Here is a 22,686-nt window from a genome sequence, read left to right as displayed (position 1 = left end):
CGTGCCCCTCCCGTAGACACGCCGTGAATGTCCGTGCGAGCAGCGTAGTCATCCCGTCGGGGACTCCTGCCCACGCGGCTCCTCTAATGCCGTCTGGTTCCGGGGCGGTGTTTCGCCCGCTCCCCTTCTTGATCGCGCACCGTACTTCGTCGGCCGTGACTGCCCATCCCGCGTTCCAGCTCCGGTCTCCCTGGCTCTCCGGCTCGCTGCCCTCTCCTCTTGGGAATAGTGCTGTGAGGAGCCTCCCCAGGGTCTCGCTGTCGAGGGTTTCCGTCAGCCCCCTCGAGGCGGTGCGGAGCCTGCCCAGCACCAGCTTGCAAAGTAGGCCCCATGGGTCCCATTCCACGGAGCCCACGAGGTCTTCCCAGGCTGCCTTTGCTGCTTTTATGCTGTCCCGCAGCCTCCGCTTACTGGCCCGGTATTCGGCCTCTCTGTCGTCGTGGGGGCCGCTGGCTGCTCTCCTGTCCCTGGTGAGGCGCCTCCTTGCTGCCACGCAGCGCCTACGCTGTTCGGCCAAGTCCTCGCTCCACCAGTACGTGGTCCTCCTATAGCTCTTGGTTCGAGCTCTGGGAGCGGCGCGTCGCAGGCCTGCGTCATGGTCCTCTCCACCCATGCAGCGAGGCCGGCCGACGTAGTCTGGTCCTCGCCCGTTAGTCCCCATGCCAGACAAGTGCCTAGGGATTCCCCGAAGCATTCTACATCAAATCTGCGCCAGTTTCACCGTGCGTGTCGACCCCCGTCCCCAGATTTCACGCGCCGGGGGCCCTGGATCTCAAACGCTATATAAAGGTGGTCCCAGAGCGTCTCCTTCTCCGTGAGGACCCGCCATTGCTGCACCGTCGGCGTCAGGCTCGGCGTCGACCACGTCAGGTCAACAACTGATGAGCCCTGCGCCCTGACACACGTTGCCGTACTCCCATCGTTGTGCAGGCTTACTCCGCACGACGCCACCCATCTCTCCAAGAGCTCCCCCCTGCGATTGCTCCCCGCTGGGTCCCATGTCGGCGAGCGGGCACTGAAGTCGCCGCCCGCCAGTACTCCCCTGCCGCCGTCGCCTGCTGACCGGACCACTCGCGCCAGGTCGTCCATAAACGACTCGAACGCTTGCATGGGGACATTGGGGGATATGTAGCCAGACACGACTGCTATGTTTTCGCATCTGGCCGCTACATATCCCCTCGCCAGTTGGGAGCACCGTGGTGCATCGCCCTCCGTCTTCTAGCATATGGCCGCCAGGCCGTCCTCGCTGCCCAGCCAGTTGTCTGCGCCCAGGGTGGAGTGTGGCTCGGATATGAGACACACATCCACCCCCTCTTCTAACGCAAACTGGCTCAGCAGGTCCTGAGCCCCCCGGCTATGGTTCAGGTTGCTCTGCAGGAAGAACCTGGCCATCTACGGTGTCCCTGGCTGCGGGCCCCCGATCCCGTTCACTGACCGATGCGCAGCGTCCCGATCCTGTGGGCGCTGTTCCTCCCTTTGCTGTCGCACACCGCGCATTTCGGGGCGGATGTGCAGCTTCTCGCCTGGTGTCCCTCGCTGCCACACCTGAAACACGCACGCCCGCGCGCTGTCGGTGCGTTGCACGCGGTGCCTATGTGTCCAAAGCCCCAGCACCTGTAGCATTGACGGGGCCGCGCCTCCAGTAGCTCGACCCTGGCTATGGTCCAGCTTATTTTAATCCTACCCTTCGCCGCCACGGTTGTGGCTGCCCTTAGAGGGCACTGCACCCAAGCGCTGAAGAGCCCGCTAGCCGTTCTCTGAGGAGGGGCTACTCGGATCTCCTGTGTACCGCATCCTGCCTGCTTCGCTAAGGTGCGGGCCAGCTCCTCTGTCGTCACCGAGTCGTCCAGCCCTTGTACCCTCAGCTCACCCTTGGTTGACGGTCGCGTCACCTGGACCGCGTCGCCGTATTTTTCCCCGATTACATCGGAGAGTCGCTCGCCAGGGCGTCCGCCTTCTTCGCGTTCTCGGGTCCGGGTATTTCTATGAGCACCCCGCCATTGGCTGCTCGCCGAAGCCTGGTCCCCCCTATGTCCAGCTCTTCCAGCTGGATCTTGCCGCGGGCAAATTGCAGAATTTCTGCGTAGGGGGTGCTCTCCCCTCTGCATTTGACCGCGACCGCCGCGGTTCTCGGGGCCTTGCGGGTGGTTCCGGGCGGTTTGTTCGCACCTGGTTGCACCTGGATCGACGGTAGGACCCTTGGCCTGGCCTCCGTTGCCAACCTGCTGTAATTTGCCCCTCCTGGGGGGTTCCCCTTAGTCAATCTCTCCTCCTTCTTCTTCTGTCCCTTCGCCGTCGCGCCGCTTCTTCCCACTTCGACCCAGGCGTCGTCGCCTACCTCCATTGGGAAGCCTGCTGCGCCTGGGGCTTCTTCTGTGGGTTCTGCGGTATCTCGGGCCGCGCTAGGTACCGCGTGCGCCCTGTTGGGCGGTCCAAGGCCCGCACCTCTTTCCCTTGCGGCATCTGGGGTGGCCGCGGTATGGCTTGGATTTCACCCGTCTCTTGTGCTGCGCAGCATGCGGAAGATCCAGCTGACCTCCTCTCGCACTTGTCTGAGGGCCGCGGCTTGCCTGGCCAGCTCTTCATTCCTGGCCCTGTTCTCGTCCGGAACCAGATATAGTTCGGAGTCCGTTAGTCGGAATCCGAGTGCCGAGGCGCCGGTCGACGTCGCTGTCGGCTGACCCTCGCTGGTTTCCCCCGCCGTGTTTACCGCCGCCGCCTGGATGTCGAGCGACAGCGCTGTTGGGGGTATCCCCCTGGTGACCCTCGCGTAGGTGTCCACTGCGGGGGTTTTGGCCCCCGCCTGGGCTCTCAATAGGGCTATCCGACACTCTTCGAGCCTCTTCTGGAGCTTCTCCCTCTCCCTTAGTCCATCCCGGACCTGGGTCCCCAGCTTCCTTTTCTCCTCCCGTAGCTCTGCGGGACCGGCTGCCATTAATGCTTTGCCGGTAAGGGTGAGCAGAGCTTCTTTCGCCCAGCCCACTCTCTTTTTTATTTCGTCGCTCAGTCTGCCGTTCATTGACTTGCATTTCATCCTGATGCCGTCAATTTCTTCCATCCACTCCCTGATCTGGGCTCCCAGATTTGCCGCGGTCATGTACCTCTACTGGACGGGGCCTATCCCCTTCGGAACATCTTCTGGGGAGCTCGTCACCACACCGGTGGCCTTTTTCCTGGCCTTCGTGGTAGTAGGGGGGGCTTTTGCCATCCCCGGACGCTTGCTCTGGGTACTTTTCTCGGATCCCGTGTCATCGGTATCTGAGCCCCTTACTGCGTAGGCCCCCTTATTGAGGACAACGCGCCTCTTCTTGTCCTTAGGGCGTGTACCTGTGTTCTTCTTCTGGCCCTCTCCACTCTCTTTGGCTGGAAGCACGGCTCTCGCCTCTCCAGTCCCGCTTTCTGTGGCTCCCGTTCTGCCCCCCCCCCCCCCCCCGCGTACTTCCCGGCCTGTGCGGCAGGGTCGGCTCCTCTTCGTCCGAGGAACTCGCAGCTCCTGGTGGGGTGAGCTCGCTTCCCTTTCTCTTGCTCCCCTGCTGGCACTGCGGCTGCGGGGGTTGCTTATCAGCACGCGCCATTGGCGTGATCTCCTCCTTCTTTTCCTTCCCGGTGGCCTTAGTCGCAGGTGCCTCTGCCGCTGGGTCCGTTCCCGTCCTTGCCGTAAGGGGGGGCCAGCTGATTCCCCTTACGACGGGACGTCCCCGTGTCTCCCTGTCCTCAACTCCTTGCTTTGATTTGGGTGGTGTTGTAAAATCGATGCTGAAACAAATAATATAGGTATATCGACGGTTCGATAATATATGCGCGGTTGTTTCTGGACTGAGGAATTCGGCTAGCTGATTTTCGTCTATATAGATCGATGACGTCAAGAGAAAAAAAATTTTGGGTGACGTCACATTCTGAACATTTGAACATCCGACATCCAAACTTTGGTTTCGAACTTTAATATTATCTATGACTATAATGTATGATATGATGTAAGATGTACGATGTATGATGATACGATATGATGTATAATGATTTTAGTTTTTACATTTCAGACAAGAAATATGCACTTTATTTTCCTTGTCGATTCCAGACTCAAGCGGCTAGGCCCTTCGATGGTCAGCCGTTGACTAAAGATATATTCTTCAGTTAATGGGTCAGCTAATAACGCTGCCGTCCTGCGACAGTTGGATGATAAAAAATATTACTTATTCAATTTTTATCTCAGGTGCACTTTGTATATCTGATAAACTATACTGGCAAAGTAACACTGAAATGAAAAGCAGCTGAAATCGAAAAAAACATAAATTTTGGAATAATTCTTTATATGTACATCTTGTCTTACAATTTATTGTAGTTTCATTCGATTCTTCAACTTCACTTGCTATAAGTAGATTCCGCCAAAAATAAACGGGTATCGTCAACCTAGACTATCAACAATCCCCATACAAAATGCTGAGTAAAAATGAATTGTATAATTGTGTGTATAATTTAGAAATATGCCGCATAAAAAAATGTTACGTAGATTATGCATTATTTTGATCACATTGGAGCTAAATTGTATTACTCATCAGTTTATGAATATAGTTGGTAGGCCAATGTATGGATCCACATTATCTTTCTGTGAATTATTATCGCAATTTGAACATTTGTTCTTTCAAGACCGGTTGCGCGATTGCAAAACTTTTTAGCTGATAGGAATGTGTATGTGTTGCAGTATTAATAACGTACATACATTGCTCTATAGATAACTTCAAGTGTACGGAAGAAATTATTTATAAAGGGCATCGTAAATTGTTCTTACAATTATGGATACTGGCTATATCAACATTTAATTAATATCTGTCTTCTTGTCATTTTCTCATCGATCTGTAACCATTTTTTTAAGTAAAAATATCAATAACTGTGTTAATAGCAATGCTTCGGTAACCTTAGCAATCATGATTATAGTTTTTTCAAGATTTACGTATTTCCATTGTATGAAAGAATCATTTTTTCCTGAAAACTCAAAGCATAGTGATCGTTATTAGCTTGACTCTGTCTGAATGAAAGTAGTGCACACTTCGTGAAAAACATATCCCAACGTTGATTTTGTTCAGAAAATTTGAACACAACACATTTGTTATTCTCTTTTCTACCGAAAAAAAATTGCTTATAACTATATTTCATCGTCGTTCATGATATTGTACATACATCCACATAGGTATGCATAACAGCCTGGCAACAAACTATTCAACATTGGCAAGAATACTAAAAATTTGATAACAATGTTTATTACACTGCGGCTAAGTAGTAAATATTTTGCATCATGAAACTTGCAATAGAATCATTGGTATTTATTCTTGTACAGTTGCTGACCAATTGATTACTAGGTACTAAAGATTATAACCACTATTAGATGCATCCTTGTTCTAATATACATAATAATTATAGTTTACACATATGTATATGTACATGCAGTTAGCAGACTTATGCTTATTCGTCAATAATTAAAATACATGTATAAAATTGAAATCACCATATAAATAAAAGTTTTTGACTATATACTTCGGCATATAGGTACGTATATTACATGGATACAGTTTTTACCAATTAATTAATAGCCGTATCAATTTACAACACAGACGTTTAGGATATATGTATAAACTAATGGTCCATGCATTTCATGAACATTCCTGATTATTATTCCTGTTAGGAGAAAAAATACAAAAAATAGGACATGATAAAATGAGTGTACAAAACAAAAAGTACAATTACCTATTACTAATTTTTTAGGCCAATTATGTGATGTAAAAAATCTGCCTCTTTTGAAATAAGATTAGCTGGTACTTTAGATTCAAAACTACGTCGAATACTGGCTTCAGTTGATTCAAAGATTTGAAAGCCAGCATACAGTAGAATCGATTCTTTAAGTGACCAAAACTTAACAGTAAAATTAGTTTTTGAAACTTCCTTCTAGATCGAGTGATTCGACGTCACGACCGAAATTCGGTACGTAGTAATTTTGGTATGGCATTAGTAAAGTGTCTACATCTACTGACAAAAGAAGACTTTATGTTAAATAATGTAATATGATACATTTGTTCCTTTTGGATGCTTTTTTGAACTTTAATACCATATACATTATACATATAAATGGTCAAACTCCGTTTCGGATAGCTGTCGAAGAACGAGTATCAATAGATGTGCAGTATGTGCATAATATAAGCTTATTAATTTGACATCCATGTACCATTCGTGTCAATCTTTGCTCAAAAATTGTGCATATACTGACAACTGTTACTAGAGAATAAAATTATCTGGCTAGTCATTGCTTTAACTAGTAAATTGGTATATTTCATTGATAAAAATCTTTTCTTGTCCAAAACGAAGGTTAGTTGTAAGTTTCAACCGGCTCAAATACCGAATGAGAGTTACACAATATCGTATCAGTAGATATACTATACATACGAATAAATGAAGTTAACTTTATTGTTATTAAAAATAATTAGGATATTTATTACTTCAAAAGATACGTTTATCCTAATCTGCAATTTACAACATGAAACTATCATCATAATTTGTTTTTATTTTTATTCACTATTTTCATTTAATGCAGTTCTTTGTAAAGCACCATTTACAAATCCAATGAAAAAAGTGCATATCTGACGAACTATTACGCAGAGCAACTCAACATAAAGTTGTAACTCTTCATTTGATAAATAAATTAGTATTCAATTATTAGAATTGAGTTATTAGTGGTGAAACAGTTCAGGAGTAGTTATCAAATAATTTTTCACAGACTTAAATCTCTTCTCTGATGCTTTGGCTTTGATTAGAATGATTTAAGATTGACGCTTGTTTGACATTTCTTTTTTAAATGTTCCATTAATTAATTTATTGGAAGACAAATAAATTTCGTACCGCAAATTCGGAGAAAATTATTCAGTCTTGTTCCATTGTTTTAGTTCCTACCATAGTTGCTATTTTTCTAGTAAAACCAATTTAACATTGTTGAAAAAGAGTTTCTGGATTTCGAGTAATTTCAAGTATAAACTATCGTGTGTCTATCTGTTAAAATTAATTTACAATTATTTGCATCATTACTAAAGCAACACGTTTCATAGTAAACATTAACAAATAAATATGGAACTGTTTATAAATATTTCTCAATATTCGTTATGAAGTTTCACTCAAAAAGGTTTGATATAGAGTGTGTATGTACTTCGGATAATACACCTAGTACGACCTAAGTACTGAGCTCTTCACTCAATTTTTTATTGATTGGTTAAATTTTTTTGTACGCCTATTATGATCCAAACACAAAATAAAAAAAATTATTCAGAAACATGACTACAAAGGTGTGTTCATATTACACGTACACTTGACGTGTTACATTCTAACCAATTCTCATCGAATTTCGTGTTCGAATCAAATAAGCGTCACTGAATCTGCCAAAATCTAAGATGCTAAGTGTACATACTTATTCGGGCGAAACTTTAAACTTCTTTCGTTCAACACTTGCATTTGAATTTCTTAATAAAAACTATCATCAAGTAAGAGGGGTTGGTACGAAATATTATTAACTTTAAGCTATGTAGAAGCCGATAGCTCTTTGTGGAGAAATGTTTCAATATCGACTCGACATATCGGACATCGCTTGTTGGTGCACAGCCACTGATCAACGCAGTCCACATGGAATAGATGCATGCATGGGAGCCTCCTTAACATACCAATGAAAATATATTCATTACTTTATATTTCAATCACAAATACTTCCTATACATAGATTATAGGTCTTCAAACTAATTTTGATAGACCGATATACCGTGATTTCTGATATTTACAAAAGCAAGCAATCTTCTTTTCTGGTACACTACCAATTTAGATAGTTACAACGAAAGTTAAATAAACGATGATATACTACTCGGATTGGGAAAGTGCTTAAAAACTATTAAAAAGCCGTGATCGCATGATCTATATTCGATAAGAGAAAACTGCGTACTTACCTAACACTTTCACAATCTTCAAACTCTGAGAGACAAATAGTACACTTTTCTACAGAATCCTCCCCATTCTCTACCTTTTTCACCTGTGAAAAAACAAAAGAATATAAATGAAAAATAGTCTACCTTTTGAAACTTTTCTCAACACAAGCAGCTCACCATATCAATAATCACCTTAACGATTAATACCATGGAAAAACAATCTCACAAAAAATAAAAATATACAATTTGTTAAAAAATTAAAAATATATGACTATGCTTCGTCACTTGATATAACAAGCCCGTATTATTTAGTAAAGTTATTTAGTACTCAATCAACTTACCCGCTTGTATTTATGCGGGAATGTGTGACTTTCAATAGATTCTTGTGTTGCTCCGCAGCTAATATGTGTCAAGCGCCTTTGATCGACGACATGCATAAAATGTTCAAGACGTGCTGACATGTGCCGTGCTTGATGAAGAACATCCGGCAGTGCTAAGGCCGAATACAACATATCCTGGCCTCCAGGAGCTCTGCAGTTAGGTAGCACAGCAGCAGGATGCTAATTTCCACAAAAATACCCTAGATTTAGCAGTGTTCTCACATTCAATATTTGCACAACACACAAATTATTCAAATGATTTTCTCAATTCGTTGAATAAAATGGGGGAGGTAATATAACAAAAAGTTATATGCCAAAAGAAACCATAACTTCTGTAAAGAATCCCATCTAAAATAATAGTCATTTTTATAATTACAAGAAATTTTTTTTTCACCCGAACTCACCATGTGAGAACCAAAACTGATGTGCAGATGGTGAGGAATTTGTCGAGACCCTGGTGGATGATAGTGATACATGTGGTGATGCACATGTTGGTGTACTGGCATTGATGAAACCATCTCAGGTCCAGGTTCCATGGGCTCCGGTGGATGAATAGGATGCATCTGAAAATATATGAATATGTTGTGGTTTCAAATTTCACAATGTCTTGTAATTTTTTTGGATGAAAAAGGCGATTTCTACGCAATAAATAAAATGTTCAAAAGTTAAAATATGTACTCTTGCCGTAAGTAAAAAATAATTTCGTCAGATTTTTATTGGCTTTGTACCCTTTTAATCGAATGGAAACCTAAGTAGTAATTAATTACCATAACTGGCGGTGGACATGGACTACCAATCATCATGTTTGGAGGCAGAATTTCTGGATGGCTGTAAACCGTAGGTTGCTGTGGTGATGGCGGTGGAGGCGGTGACTGATAATTCTCATTCAATATTGCTCCATTTCTGCCACTGCAACGAGGATTCGAACTACTGCTGCTGCTGCTGCTGCTGCTGCTGCTACACAAGTGCATACTAGGTTGTAGCACTTGTGCATTTGGTGTCATGCATCTAACCAAAGTAGTATCAATAGTGAACTGATTATTGGACAATGTTTGGCAGCTGCGAAATTTTTGCGCTATGTGTGGTAGTCATATGGAGGAATGTAAATACAATTTTTCATATTCCAAATACAGCAGGATAGGCAATAAGATGAAACACCTTGTATATTTGATCAGTATGAGCATATAAAATTTCTGCCAGTGAATGAAGTAACTTCACTAATGTTCCTTCAACTTCATGTATAGATGAGTCTGTTCAATGTATCTTTAGAAAAATCAAACAAGACATACCCGTGATGAGATGATCTTGCATTAAGCCTGCGACGATGCATTTCTTGCATATGCTGTTGATTTAACCATAGTTGTTCATGTACAGGATACATGCGAGGTGTCGGGACTCCTATCGGCGCTTCTGCAACAATAAGTGTAGAATAATCCTGCCAGTGCACAGAGGATATTACTTTTTTACAATAACATACTACTTAAGTGTTATTGTGGTGAGAAAATACAATTTATAAGGTAAATTTTGCAAAAGTTGAATTACCTGGATGGTAATTGGGGTAAGTAAAGTTTGTGTAACTGGAAGGAATGACAGGTGGCCTGTGATGAGCATGATATGTCTGAGAGTGGTGGTACATATGAGACCGATGATCTGGAGGTCCATGCATGCAGCAAGAATTGACCCTAAAAAAAAATTGTGAAATGTAAGATAGTGTAAATTATTGAAATTTTCATAATAGTGTATCATATGCACCTGTGAGCATTGGGTAGGTACCAATGAACACGATCTCCACCAGAATTTACGGCTGGATCACTCTGATGAACTTGTGGTGGGCTTTGTTCCTCATCCGATTCTGTTGTAAGATCAACCACTGGTACAATACCAGCTGCTTGGTTTGCCGTTTGTGAGACACCCTTTAGTTCAAATTTCAGGCTGCTTAATAGAGTGTAATCAAGATCATCTCAAAACTTAACATACAGGAAGATATTTCCAGCACATCGTCATCGAGACAAGTTCCGACATTTGAATATTGGAGAAATAATGCTGAATGCAGGGTAGATTTGGAATTTAGTCGCAAAATGTCCCAGAAAAATAATGAAAATCAGTCTAATCAGATTCAAGCTTTTCATAGTTTTTACTACTGTTTGTAGATTGTAAATTGGTACACTTAGAATGTCGAAAAACCTTTACTTTGTTATGATTAACAGTTGCGAGCACTTCTACAGTGTCCTCTTCATTTTCACTGTCGCTGCTAGATGACCAATCCAACTGTAAATCAGGAGCTAATGGTGCATCGTCGTTTCCTAAAAATTTATGTGATAAAATAAGATTCATTCAGGGGAAAATTAGAAAATGACAACTTAAAATTCATACTCAATGGATGTTTTGGATGTGATTGTTGAGATCGCTCTGGTATTGGTTTAAACTGTACTTGTGCAGGACATAAAGTAGGTTCATCAGTATTAGCATTCTGAATATCATGTGGTCCCTCGTCTAAGGCACCTCCATTTTGGTTCGCAGAACCAGTTAAACTACAGAGATTCAACATATATGCACGCTTCAGGTATAAATTAAGAAATTTCAAGCCAAGTATTATAACTGGCACGAAAATAACAACTATTTTCAGGGATAAAGAAGGGTTGAACTATTAGTATTTTTTTTTCATTGTATATTAATAAGTGCAAACATTTCTCAGTATATAGACTAAAAAATTTGAGAAATTTTATTTTTAGGATGGTGAATTGTACTTGTCTGATAAGCATTAAATGTAATTTTACTAACCTGTAATCAACAGGATGATCTGATACTCTAGATGGGCCAGGTACACTTAATCTGTCGACATGCTGAACACTTCGCAGTTTTTGTTCCTCACTTTTCTTCGATTTGTGTTGAGCTGGAATATCTCTTTCATGTAAAATTCTTTTTCGGCGATAATTTTCACAAACTCGTTCCTCGCATAACCCGCCATCTGATTGTGACTCCACTGTTTCTTTCCGCGAATTTCTACCCGGCTTATTTTGGCACATATTACAGTTCATGCGTCCTGCGTGTCGATACTCTCGAGAATGTGCATTGCGTTCTGTAGATGGAAGATATGGCCAGAATACAAGATTGTTTTCAGAGCTTGAGTGATGTGCTTGACTTGGAAATGGCTGTACTGGCACTACATCAGCCTCTTCTATATCGCTGTCAGCAAACAAATGCTCATACTCCATTTCATTTCCTGTTAAGAAACAAAATTTGAACCTCAAGTTTGTCCCTAGTTTTCGTCCCAGATTACACAGTTGAAGATGGTATGGTTAACATAATGAAAAATTGAAGAAAATTAAATCACTATTTAGAATCCTTACAATCATTTGATAGTGTCGAGTTGTCAAAATATGAGTATCTTTTACTTTCATACAGTTGATTACTGAATTTCAGATAGTCCTCAACTCAAATAACTAAGATAAATAATTTCTCTTAAAAATGCATCGTTAGGTGAACGTTTCGAACTTTAATCAAATTTTAACACTAACTATACCAGCACTTCACATATACCTATTCTTACTGTAATGAAACTGGTTATTTGACCAAGCCTGGTACGGTTAGTATTAAACTGAACTCAACTGCATACAAACCACAGGTTAATACGTTAAAAACCGCAAAACTATGAAAAATTATATCATTTATCTGCGTATTGATATTAAACTAAATTATTACCTGCAGGAAACCGTGATTGTGGTAATGGATCCACCGTGGAGGTGAAAGCAGTATCAAATATATCAGCCAAAGATGCAGAGCTAGAATCAGCTGAGGTTGCAGCAGATTCTCCACTAAATAAGCCGTTCCTATTTTCCGTTTTTCCTTTATTACGCCACATTTCTTCAGAAGGTTTGCCGTCCTCCATTCTGTATGAGAAGAATATGATTAGTAATTTGTTACATTGCGGTTGAAAATGAGGTGAAAAATGTTGAGAAATGAGAGGAGGTCTACATAACAAATAGAAAATTGAATCAGCAACAAATCTTGTTGAAGTAAAGTAGATGCATATTTTTAAATGTTAAGGAAGTTGGCAATTTATGCAAATAAATCATATTTCATAATTGTTTACAAAACTAGGTATCGATTTATTTATAAAATTTTTACTTCTCAAAGTAAAGCATTCTTTTACTTTTTAAAATAATTTCCCTTTATGCGGAAGCCATTTTGCATTGAATTGATAGACTTTTGATCCTGTGCACAGCACACAACAAAACAAATTTCACAGAATTGAACTTTTTCCTCAAATCATTGTCTATGCAGCAAGCATTGTTCAACAAATTGTTGCACATAATTTTTTTCGATATATTACCAAACATAATTTTGTAGAGAAAATACGAAGCTTGAACTGTTTCAGTTAAATTCTACGCAATCAACATGGAATTGACAGTCTCTCAATCCAGTCTTACTATCTGCTTATATATTTAGTTTCATTCGAAGAATGATTTATATATTATTACCAGAATATCTTCAATTCGTATATTTATTATTATACAAGTTCAGCCATTATGTAGCTTTGCAACTGCTACTCAGCATTAAGGGTTATGCTTTATTATATATTTCCATAGGATATCTAATGTCAAAACATTAAATTGCATTATATTTGTGTACAGTAATTGGGTCTGAAACTCTGAAGCTAGCATTGCAGCATACTATTCGATCGAAATATGTACTGACTAGGCAATAACTCAATATTGATTGGTTAGTCAACTACAAGAAGTTGACTGAGAATAAGAAATACAAAAATGCATGTGCATGAAAAGACATGAAAAATTGGGTCAATTAAATGATTTGCAGTAATTCATTGATTAATAAAAATTTGTAACATTTGCCAATTGATGCAGTTTGCAATAAATCCCATGACTCAATTTTTTACCTCCAGGTTCCATAAAACAATCTTACAATTATTGTAGAGCAAATTAAAAATTTTTTCATACCTAAATTTTATGGAGTAACTTAGAGAATATATTACCAAAGTATTTTAGGTAGTATAAGCCAAAGTTATCGGAATTAGTTTTTTCAGATTTGCGTCAATCCTAGACATAAGTAGCAATGAGGATAACTTTTGTTCAAGACATTATGAATAATGAATACACATAATTCTATATCACTTTGAAATCGTGCAATATAAGCTGGTATTACATAAAAAGAAATTGAACAAGTAATCAATTTGATATTGTATCAACAAAAAATTATATTCCTAGTTACAAAAATGAATATACCACAAGAATAAGGAGGTAGATGCAAATTTAAAACAATTGAAATGATCAAATTCTTTATTGAAGCTTGAACTTTCAAATACAAGATGATACGGAATTCTGATATGAGAAAATCAGATTTTGCAGAAGCCAAAGAAGCCATAATTGAGTGATGGAAACTGCCAGGAGAAAAAAAAATTGCCAGACGTCTGAATTCTTGGCCCTGATTAAATAACCGGCGAGTACGTATCAAGGTGAAAGACAAAATAAATAAATTAGAACAACGGATGAACCTATAACAGGATAAAATTAATCAGGGAGGCGAATGATTCATTGAGTGGAAGATCCACGCCTGGGTAATATATTCGTCCGTCCGTGAAAATGATTATACGACCTTATAACTGTATAGCTCAGGTTTGATTACCCTATTAAAATCAAATAATGGTGAAACAATAGATTTTATTCAGGATGTATACGACATACTTGTCCCTCCTCTGGTGGATAGAATAATGTACCGAGATTCCCGTTCTTCACCTTGTCATTATAAGCAAAATAATTTATAGCTACTATTCGTCACTTGCGTATGAACTATCAGCGCATTATAAAGTGGAACGTGTCACTTGATTACTCGGAATTTATGTAATTTGCTGTCTGTACATGCATAAAAATTTAGCTACGAAGTGTGAATACTCTTATGTCAGTAACAACAATAAAACTAGAAGTAAAAAAAATTTACACAGATCCAAGAATGGCTAAACAGCGACTACAGCCAGGCAAGCAAACGCGAACGACGCCTGTGCCGTGAAGCTTGCAACTACCGTGCTCACTTTTCTTTTTGTGCACCAACTACGACATGACGACCGCCCACAGTACTAAGCAATCTCATGGGCGAACGCAGCCTTACCTCAGCTCCACTCTGCTCTATTTCAATCTTCAACTGTCTGCTTCAGGATGGTTTCAGGTTAAACGAACCTAACCTACTTAACCTGACCGAATTCCCGGTCGCTCCACAGGTTTGCACGTGTGGTCACCCTGTTCCGTCGGGTAATCACTTGTTTTGGGAGTGTCCATATTTTAGCCTCCCCGTGTCAAACTTAAGAACTTTCTTCAAAAACATAAAGTTACTAGAGATACTGACCTGCAAGAAATATTTCTAAAAGGGTCCACTCAGGTTATCACGGTCCTAGCAGATTTATAATTAGGAATAATCTCAACTTATGACTATGCGCATTTGCCTATTACTTTATACATCTCTGTGTCTCTGTTCAATGTTTTCTTTTGTTGTTTTTTTTTCCTGTCGTGCTGTTACATCCTTCCTGCCGAAAGCTTTGGAAACGAATATGCAACAGGGCACATTCCAGAGGGGGATAGAGGAGTAAAATAAATAAATAAATAAGTAAATGATTAGTATAAAATAGGGTTAAATATAATCTAATAGTTAAATAAAGTAAGAATAAGTTCAATTAAATACCTAAGGATCACCATAGTTCTTGAAATTCCTGGATATCCCAGGAATAAGCTAAGAGTACGTTGGCGCTTCTTTTTCGGGGGCATAGCCATTAGGAAGAAGAACCTGACCCAATCAACCCAAGACGATTCTGTAGTAGGTTGGAAACGTGTTGTTTGTTGTTCAAACAAAAATAATCAAGCACCGTAATGAGCGCGTACGGTATGAAGCTAATGAAAAAAACGTACGTAAAATTTTTGCCTAGTACAAATGATAATAATAATTATTATTATTATACGCCTTTTCAATTTCTGTGTATATCTTATCATTAAAAATTTTGAACAATACTTTCATATAGGTTATAAACATTGGAAAAACAAATAAAAGTTTAATATGTTTATTTTTTCGCTATAAATTACAAACTTTGGCGTTATCTGAAAAAATAATCAATTCGAATACAAATTTTTATTATGATTTAAAAATTAATTAATACATCCAATCTTTCAGATATCCTTACCCAGCATCTGTGCGTTGTCAAAAGTGTTTGGAAATGGGTCACTGGAGTTATGAGTGCAAAGGCAAGAGGAAATACGTTCACAGATCTTCACGAACTACGCAATTAAAAAAGGCAATAAAACAGCAAGAGGTGGAAAAATTGTAAGTTCATGTTTGTCTACTGATACGTCTTCCTAAATTCCAATAGTTTTAATTTTATCATTTCCTCTGAGTATCCGCTATATAAGATTGTTCTACAAAAAAAATGGTATTCGAATCTGCGTTTCATTTTTTCAATCGCCATCTTTAGCATTTTTTGACCTCATAACTTTTCAATAAAGTGACTCGTCTAACAATTTTCATAGGGAGCCAGAGATGACCAGTGAAACTGTGAAACAGAAAAAAAAAATTAGAAAGGAATCAAGTAGTACAAGTGATTCAGATAGCTCAAGCACAGATAGTAGTAGTTCAGACAGTTCTTCCTCCGATGATTCGGATTCCAGTGACAGCTCATCTAGCTCGAGTAGTAGCAGTGGTAGTAGTAGCAGCACCTCATCCAGTTCATCAAGCAGAGATTCTAGTTCCAGCGAAGGTACCAAATCCAGTAAAGCAAAAAAAACGAAAAAATGTAAGTTTAAATTAGTACATACGTTCAAATTAGTACCTACTCCTGTTGTAACATAGGAATGAGTTCATTCATCATTCTATATTGCGAAGTCATGCAAATTATTCTAACATTCCAATGAAGAGGACATGTTTTCTTGTTGTAGAATGAAAAAAAAATGAAGTTTTTGGATAAACAAATCAAGCCTTGTGCAAAAGGATTGACGAGTAGCAAAGTAGAAATGCGTCAAAAGGTTCCATTTACATTTTTAAATGTATGGAATCTCATATCATCGACAATCTATTTTTTATCACTTTTTTTACCATTGAATAACTTCATAGTTATTTTACTACTATTAATGTATTACTTAAGGACTTAAATATAATAATGCTATGTCAACTAATCATAAGGAAAAAAAGTATATTTAAATGAGTAAATTTGAAATATTTGCTATCTGCACTATTATTATTTATTTAAATTCCAAATTTCTAAAAGACATTTATTTATTTTCCATATGACCATTAGGCTTCTTTGTTTGGTTAATAACGTGACTGTCAACAGAACATTTACATACTATGCCATCATTATAGTTGGTCAAATGCCTGTTAGTATGTGCCCGCAGACATTCAATAATCTCGAAACGTACAAGGCTGTAGATACTAATTGGTGATACAAACTATAATATTTGTCATGAACTAGGGGCTTTGCTCCTGCTTGCATCGCATATCGTTCTGTTGTGGAAAATGGATAGTTCGTAAATGTACTCGTCAAATTGTATCGTGAGCAGTCTGGCAATATGAAAATTGTAGCCTACCATCCCCACCATTACTCTACTGAATTTACCAAGGAAAACCCAGCTGAAACGAGGATGGAGATGAATGAATAAATTACCAATTTTGTTTATTTCTCAGTCCCCTGGAGCAATGGGGTGATAAGACAGAGCCTGTGTTAGTTTGATAATCATAAGAATGATATTGGTAACCCATTAAAAATCAGTCTAGCAGTTTTTTATTTATACTGCACACATATGCAGCTGTCTCATTATCATACTAATATTAGCACAACATTGTTCATTTCTTGAAAATGTTATGAGATCCCGTTTATGCAGCATGAAAATACAATTCCTTTTATATACATATTATATAATGGGATAATTTTTCTCCAATTCTTCGTTAAAATATATTCTATACAAAAGAATATTGTTAGTCTCTTAGCCAAGCGTAATCTTATCTTAGGTTCCGATTTTCGAATCTAAAAGCTATTATGTATATTGGTCAGCAGCTACTTCATAGAATCAGCCATGTAGGATCCTATATAATAACCATACCAAAATATCATGTAAATATATGGCATACAGAGAGCTACAGGGACTCATCAGACAAGATACTATTCAAATCCATACATCTGTTTGTAAAATATTACAACTCACTAATGAGTTGCAAAGAATGTATATTATTTTTTCATGATCTTAAGCATTGTTCAAACTGATCTGTTACACATATCAAATCAATCAGTAACGAGTTCAGCATTTTCGTTGAAAGTTTGATAATCAAATATTTCAACAGTTTCAGTTGCGCATGCATTTTTCAAGACAAAAAAATGGTTTGTGAAAGAAATATATCACAACTCTTGGGAAGTTGTAATATTCCGAGTGACTTTACATGACCTGACTATACCAGAAGTTTCCTACAATGCCTCATCCAATATCCTTGTTATGTTAATGGCGAACGTTTATGGTTTGGCAGGTGTCAAACAGATTAAGAAATTCTTGCAGATAATCGGTACATGCATTACTTCAAAGTACCGTTGTTTTGGTAAAAATCGTAGTTTCAAACAAGTCCATGTAAACAAAGCTCCATTAATTTTATGATGAGGAATATTGATGTCTTCGATATCTCGGTGTTTCGGTATTTCAGTATCAGTATTGCAAGATCATGCTGATGCCGTTATATTGTGCAAAGAAATTACCAAACAATCTTCGGTATACCTTTTTCCATATGATATCAACTGACCAGAAGTCACAGCATGATGGGTGTCCACCAGGGATTGACAGTGGTGTTCTCTTGGCAGTGAGCAAAGGCTACAAATACATTGAAGAGCTACCACCATAAGCCTGTTCTCCATCCAGATGTAGACAAATATATTGAGTTGATATTTAGAGATCTAATTGTGACAGTTACAATGCTATGACAGAAGATACACACCAAATTCAAACGGGAGCTTCAACAACGTACTTTGGTAATAGCACCCGAGATCAACCATAGCAGTTCACACATTGGAAACATTGCCGCTAATACAGCGACATGAATTTTTAACTCCGGAACCAAATTAAAAGGAAAGCTGATTGGTACTGCGAAGTAGACGATGAGGAGCACATTCATATCAACCAAATTGAAACTAAACAGGCGACCCGTGAAGAGGAATTCAGTGTAAATAGGTAAGAATTGATGCTGGAATAGTAAATTATGACCCTGGAATCACTGACGGTAAATTGAAGAAAAAAAATATATCTTGCACATAATTTCTTGGCCAAACGTTGAACTCAGTTATCTTAAAACATCAATTTGGAAGTCGATTCTCAAAATATTTCGAAAATGGTTCGACTGATTTGCTGCAATTTTTATACAATGTTTTGTGACATTTTTTCTTATTCACACGGGAGAATTTTTTTTAAAACCCCGAGGGTCGAAAATTATGGACGACGAACGAACATCATGTTCGAACTGTCGGCATTTCTGTAAAAATAAGTTTCAGGATAGAAATCTACCATCACGGACTACTCTATATATTATATTTTAAGATTCCCTTTGAATTCTATGTTTCAGATGAACCGACTGCACGGATTCCTGGATCCATGAGGAATACGTTTTACGCTGGACAAGATAACAGTGATTCCAGAAAATGGGTTCCTGTAAAAAAAAAAAAATTTATACATGCACCTGCATGTATACGGCTTTCAAATGAAAAAATCTGATTCAAATGGAATTATTAGCTTATGAGATAAACATTCCCGAAATTGCTCTTGCGGTCTACTGGTACATTACCCCTTGATAATCTCCATCAGTCTCCAGTAAAAATACTTCTTTTATATCAAAATTATAGCAGTGTTATAGATAGCAAAAATAACTCTGTATTAATTACTACGCGTTGATGGGATGATAATAAATTCAATTCTTGAACATCATAATGCTACAATACATACATACTATTGATCTCAAACCTACCCTTTTCAACACAATGCCGATTTATTTATACATTAAAAAGTTTGACCCAAAATTCCTCGCTCATATTATTGTGAAGGCACCTATATATCAACTTGAATGTGACCAATATCAATAATAAAATGTCCGCTCAAATGAATTCACATATTTTCTGAAGATTGATTTTGACATTGTGGTATAATAAGATGAAGTGTATTTATAAAATTAAAGCCTATTACATATCAAACTAAGGCCACTTTCTTCAACTTATATCTTAAAAGTTATATTCTATTGTCAATTGGTTTGTTCGTGCTAGCTACACTTTTTATACTTTTTACACTTTTGTGTGAGGATACCATCACTATAATATATTGTGAAAGTGTAGATAGTGTAATTGGCAGGAACAAACCAAATGCTTTCAGCTTCATCATTAAATATAATAAAGAATATAAAAATATGGATTTCAATTTGGATAGCCATGAATCATCATTACAGTCTGGTGTGATGTTAGTATGCTATAAATTTACTAAAAAACAAATTGGAATATTTTTTCTATTCAAACTCTGAAAAAATATTACCCTAATAATGTTTGATCATGTGAAATATACAGTATTCAAAGCACTTACACTCCAGAATAGGCATTGCGCTTCAGGGACGACAGCTAATACTATAGAAATGACTATTTTCTGCTTTTTTTTTCAACTATCCAAGGGTGCTTCATCACAGCAGGTAGTGGAATTCTGTCAGAGCTCTTCCTTTTAATCAGCTATAACATATCAACAAGTTAACATGTTAAAAATATCCGTACTACAATTTGAATATGAAAGCAGATACTTATAAAAAAAAAAGGAATTGTTGCAATATTAAAGTACAGGGTGAATGTAGTAGAATACTCAAGTAAGTAGACTAAATACTTTGCGACAATTCACTGGCCCAAATTTTAACATCCCAGAGTACAGGTGGAAAGCAAAATTATGCTAAAGTACATTCGTCATCAATGCTACAAAATTTGAGCATTCTTGTTCATACCTTCGATATAAGATCTCGTGCACCTAAAGAAACATGAGCTGGCCAGTGTATAATGCAGCCCTTAATTTTGTTGTATGTTTCTTCATGCGTGTCACTGAGAAATGGTGGCCTCCCAACTAAAAATTCATAGCACAGAATTCCTAAACACCAGTGATCAACGTATATGTCGTATGTCTGTCCTACTACCATCTCTGGAGGTAAATAATCCAATGTGCCGCACATAGTGTTGCGCCTAAAAAAATAAATGTGGTTCGAGTGAATTAGGAAAAAGGTTCCATTTTTTCCAGGTGATAGAGCTCTATATTCGTGTTCATGTGATTTAATTAGGAATTCATTTTAAACAGCTAATTTCTCAAAAGACTTTCTTAAGACTCAGTAGAGATATTTTCTAGAGATCATTGCTAAAAGTACCAGCTGCTTCTATGCTTCCATTGCTCTACCATGTTTGAAATAAGTTATCAGATAATATCCTAAGTATGTCATGCAATGTTACTTACTTTGACGACGGAGCATGCACAGACCATCCAAAGTCTGCCAATTTTATGTCACCTTGAAAGTCAAGTAACAAGTTCTCAGGCTTAATGTCCCTATGTATCACATGGTTTTTGTGACAATAGTTCAGGGCATCTGCTACTTGATACGTGTACTTGGCAGATCTATGTTTGAAAATTAAATATTACTCATAAGAGATCTAAACTATATAAAGTGATTTGAAGTAAGGTTGAATAGATTATTATATTTTTTAAGTTACTAACAAGTGCTCATTGAATCTCTTTTCAGGCTGACGCTGCATTTCCCTGTAAAGTTCTCCATTTGCAGCAAACTCCAATACTAAATAGATGCGTTTAGCATCATAAAACCAGGTTAGCAAATGGAGTATATTTGGGTGCCTGAAATTATGTTGACAATTACAATCTGCAGATTTATGTTTCACTTTAGATTGTGAAAGATTGTTTCCAAACAGCTAGTAAGCCAATTTTAGAGGCAAATTAATATTGTTTGTGGATAAGTCAGAATAAATAGCTCATATAAAACTATGAAGTTTTGACTCCTATAATTCATTGTACACAAAAATCTAAAATACAATTTCCATAATAAAATATGAAAAGTAGCCGATTAAATCTAAAAAACAGTAAACAGTCAATTAACTCAGTGAAATTGGTGCTTTCACTTAAAAAAAGTAGATGCTACGGTACAATTACCAAATTAGAAGCCTATGTTTAATTTCTATGCTAGTTTTACATACCTCAGATGTGATTGTATTTCAATCTCACGCATCACTTGTTTCTCTACTCGTCCTTTGACTAACTCGCATTTATGCAGCATTTTAAGAGCCACCATGTAATGGGTTTTCTTTTCTCTAGCTAAATATACTCTGCCAAATTTTCCTCTCCCCAATGGTGCTCCGATATCAAAATCGTCCATAGCCCACTTAAACCTAAATGACAATATACCAGATAAAATTTATTTCAACAAATATATAAACAAGATATCAAAGTTCTACTGCGCATAAGATTCAGCGATTCGAATTCGTACAGCAAACAATTTCTCATATTAGGTTAAATTCGCATGCCCTAAATGTCGTTGAACAAAGAATAATAATAGAGAATAATAATAACAGAAAATTACAGAACATAAATGTTAGTGTATCGCACAAGGAATTCATAGTTATTTACCCTTTGGCACGGTACTCGACTTCTCTATGCATGATTTCAACCATTTGGTTAACCCCATCTCGGTATTCCTCAGGAATATCGTCACTTATTGTAGCCATATTTTGTCTACCTCTAAAATCTATTAAACTGAATCATATAATTAGGATAAAATAAATGTGAATAATAAAAAGAAACGTAATATTATTAAGTACAACGAAAAAAAAATACTATTCACAGAAATTAAATAAGTGCAACCAAATTGGTATACAAGGGCTTAAAATTGCAAATTGGTTTAAAAATTCGATTAGAGTTTAAATATTATCTGGAGTCTCAGGAAAATACTATCCATAACTTTATTTGATTGACATAGCACCTTCAAAGATTTGAAAACTGCTGTTCGTAAGTTATACAGTTATTAATCATATTTCCGTATTAATATATAATCCATCAATGCATATAACACGCAAAAAGCCACGTACCAAATAACTAAATCAGCTGTGGCAGATTAAAATCTTCAGTATTTAGCAGAACAACCGATTCGAAGCGTCACAAATTCAAATTCGTCTAATAACTGACAAATGAGAAGTGAACGCAGCCAAACCCAAATCATCATTTCTGTAGATAATCCTCATGCTGGGCTGAATATACCTACCTATGCAATGTCTGCAACAGCAAGAACCATTCGAGGTCACCGCAATGTACGCTAGT

General features: G+C 38.4%; 3 protein-coding genes across 17 annotated transcripts; 1 reads left to right on the top strand and 2 right to left on the bottom strand.

The window, feature by feature from the left end:
• Window positions 1-5,297: 5,297 nt before the first annotated feature.
• LOC107222670 (E3 ubiquitin-protein ligase Arkadia) lies at window positions 5,298-15,108 on the bottom strand. Of its 6 annotated transcripts, none has more exons than XM_046736588.1 (13): window positions 15,020-15,108; window positions 12,032-12,219; window positions 11,111-11,552; window positions 10,703-10,860; window positions 10,520-10,632; window positions 10,082-10,242; window positions 9,872-10,011; window positions 9,619-9,739; window positions 9,097-9,337; window positions 8,734-8,892; window positions 8,291-8,509; window positions 7,971-8,053; window positions 5,298-7,684 (listed from the first exon to the last, which is right to left on the bottom strand). In XM_046736588.1, exons 1-13 carry the CDS (start codon window positions 15,106-15,108, stop codon window positions 7,555-7,557), a joined length of 2,244 nt encoding a protein of 747 aa, XP_046592544.1. In that variant the 3' UTR covers window positions 5,298-7,554. The 6 variants fall into 6 exon arrangements, with proteins under 6 accessions (XP_046592544.1, XP_046592545.1, XP_046592547.1 ...); XM_046736589.1 differs by having other exon boundaries at window positions 9,619-9,736; XM_046736591.1 differs by lacking the exon at window positions 15,020-15,108 and adding an exon at window positions 14,687-14,755.
• Window positions 14,809-19,291, top strand: LOC107222656 (zinc finger CCHC domain-containing protein 10). 6 transcript variants are annotated; one of them, XR_006903740.1, is made up of 6 exons: window positions 14,809-14,944; window positions 15,105-15,239; window positions 15,503-15,652; window positions 15,856-16,118; window positions 16,261-18,531; window positions 18,920-19,291. XR_006903740.1 is itself a non-coding variant. In XM_046736598.1 (5 exons), coding segments are annotated over exons 1-4 (450 nt in total). In that variant the 5' UTR covers window positions 15,105-15,204; the 3' UTR covers window positions 18,112-18,531; window positions 18,920-19,291. The 6 variants fall into 6 exon arrangements, 4 of the variants coding, with proteins under 4 accessions (XP_046592554.1, XP_046592553.1, XP_046592551.1 ...); XR_006903739.1 differs by having other exon boundaries at window positions 14,839-14,944; window positions 15,025-15,239; XM_046736598.1 differs by lacking the exon at window positions 14,809-14,944 and having other exon boundaries at window positions 18,110-18,531.
• LOC107222671 (aurora kinase C) lies at window positions 17,263-22,573 on the bottom strand. 5 transcript variants are annotated; one of them, XR_006903738.1, is made up of 8 exons: window positions 22,458-22,542; window positions 22,000-22,117; window positions 21,570-21,761; window positions 21,079-21,213; window positions 20,821-20,979; window positions 20,324-20,555; window positions 19,921-20,060; window positions 17,263-19,003 (listed from the first exon to the last, which is right to left on the bottom strand). XR_006903738.1 is itself a non-coding variant. In XM_046736594.1 (7 exons), the coding sequence occupies exons 2-7, from the start codon at window positions 22,095-22,097 to the stop codon at window positions 19,974-19,976; spliced, it is 903 nt and encodes a 300-aa protein (XP_046592550.1). In that variant the 5' UTR covers window positions 22,098-22,104; window positions 22,458-22,573; the 3' UTR covers window positions 17,263-19,973. The 5 variants fall into 5 exon arrangements, 4 of the variants coding, with proteins under 4 accessions (XP_046592550.1, XP_015517615.1, XP_015517616.1 ...); XM_046736594.1 differs by having other exon boundaries at window positions 17,263-20,060; window positions 22,000-22,104; window positions 22,458-22,573; XM_015662129.2 differs by having other exon boundaries at window positions 17,263-20,060; window positions 22,000-22,125; window positions 22,458-22,552.
• Window positions 22,574-22,686: the final 113 nt, after the last annotated feature.

Source organism: Neodiprion lecontei, chromosome 4 (genome assembly GCF_021901455.1).
Source record: "Neodiprion lecontei isolate iyNeoLeco1 chromosome 4, iyNeoLeco1.1, whole genome shotgun sequence".
Taxonomy (NCBI): domain Eukaryota; kingdom Metazoa; phylum Arthropoda; class Insecta; order Hymenoptera; family Diprionidae; genus Neodiprion; species Neodiprion lecontei.
This window is presented reverse-complemented; position numbering and strand designations above follow the sequence as displayed.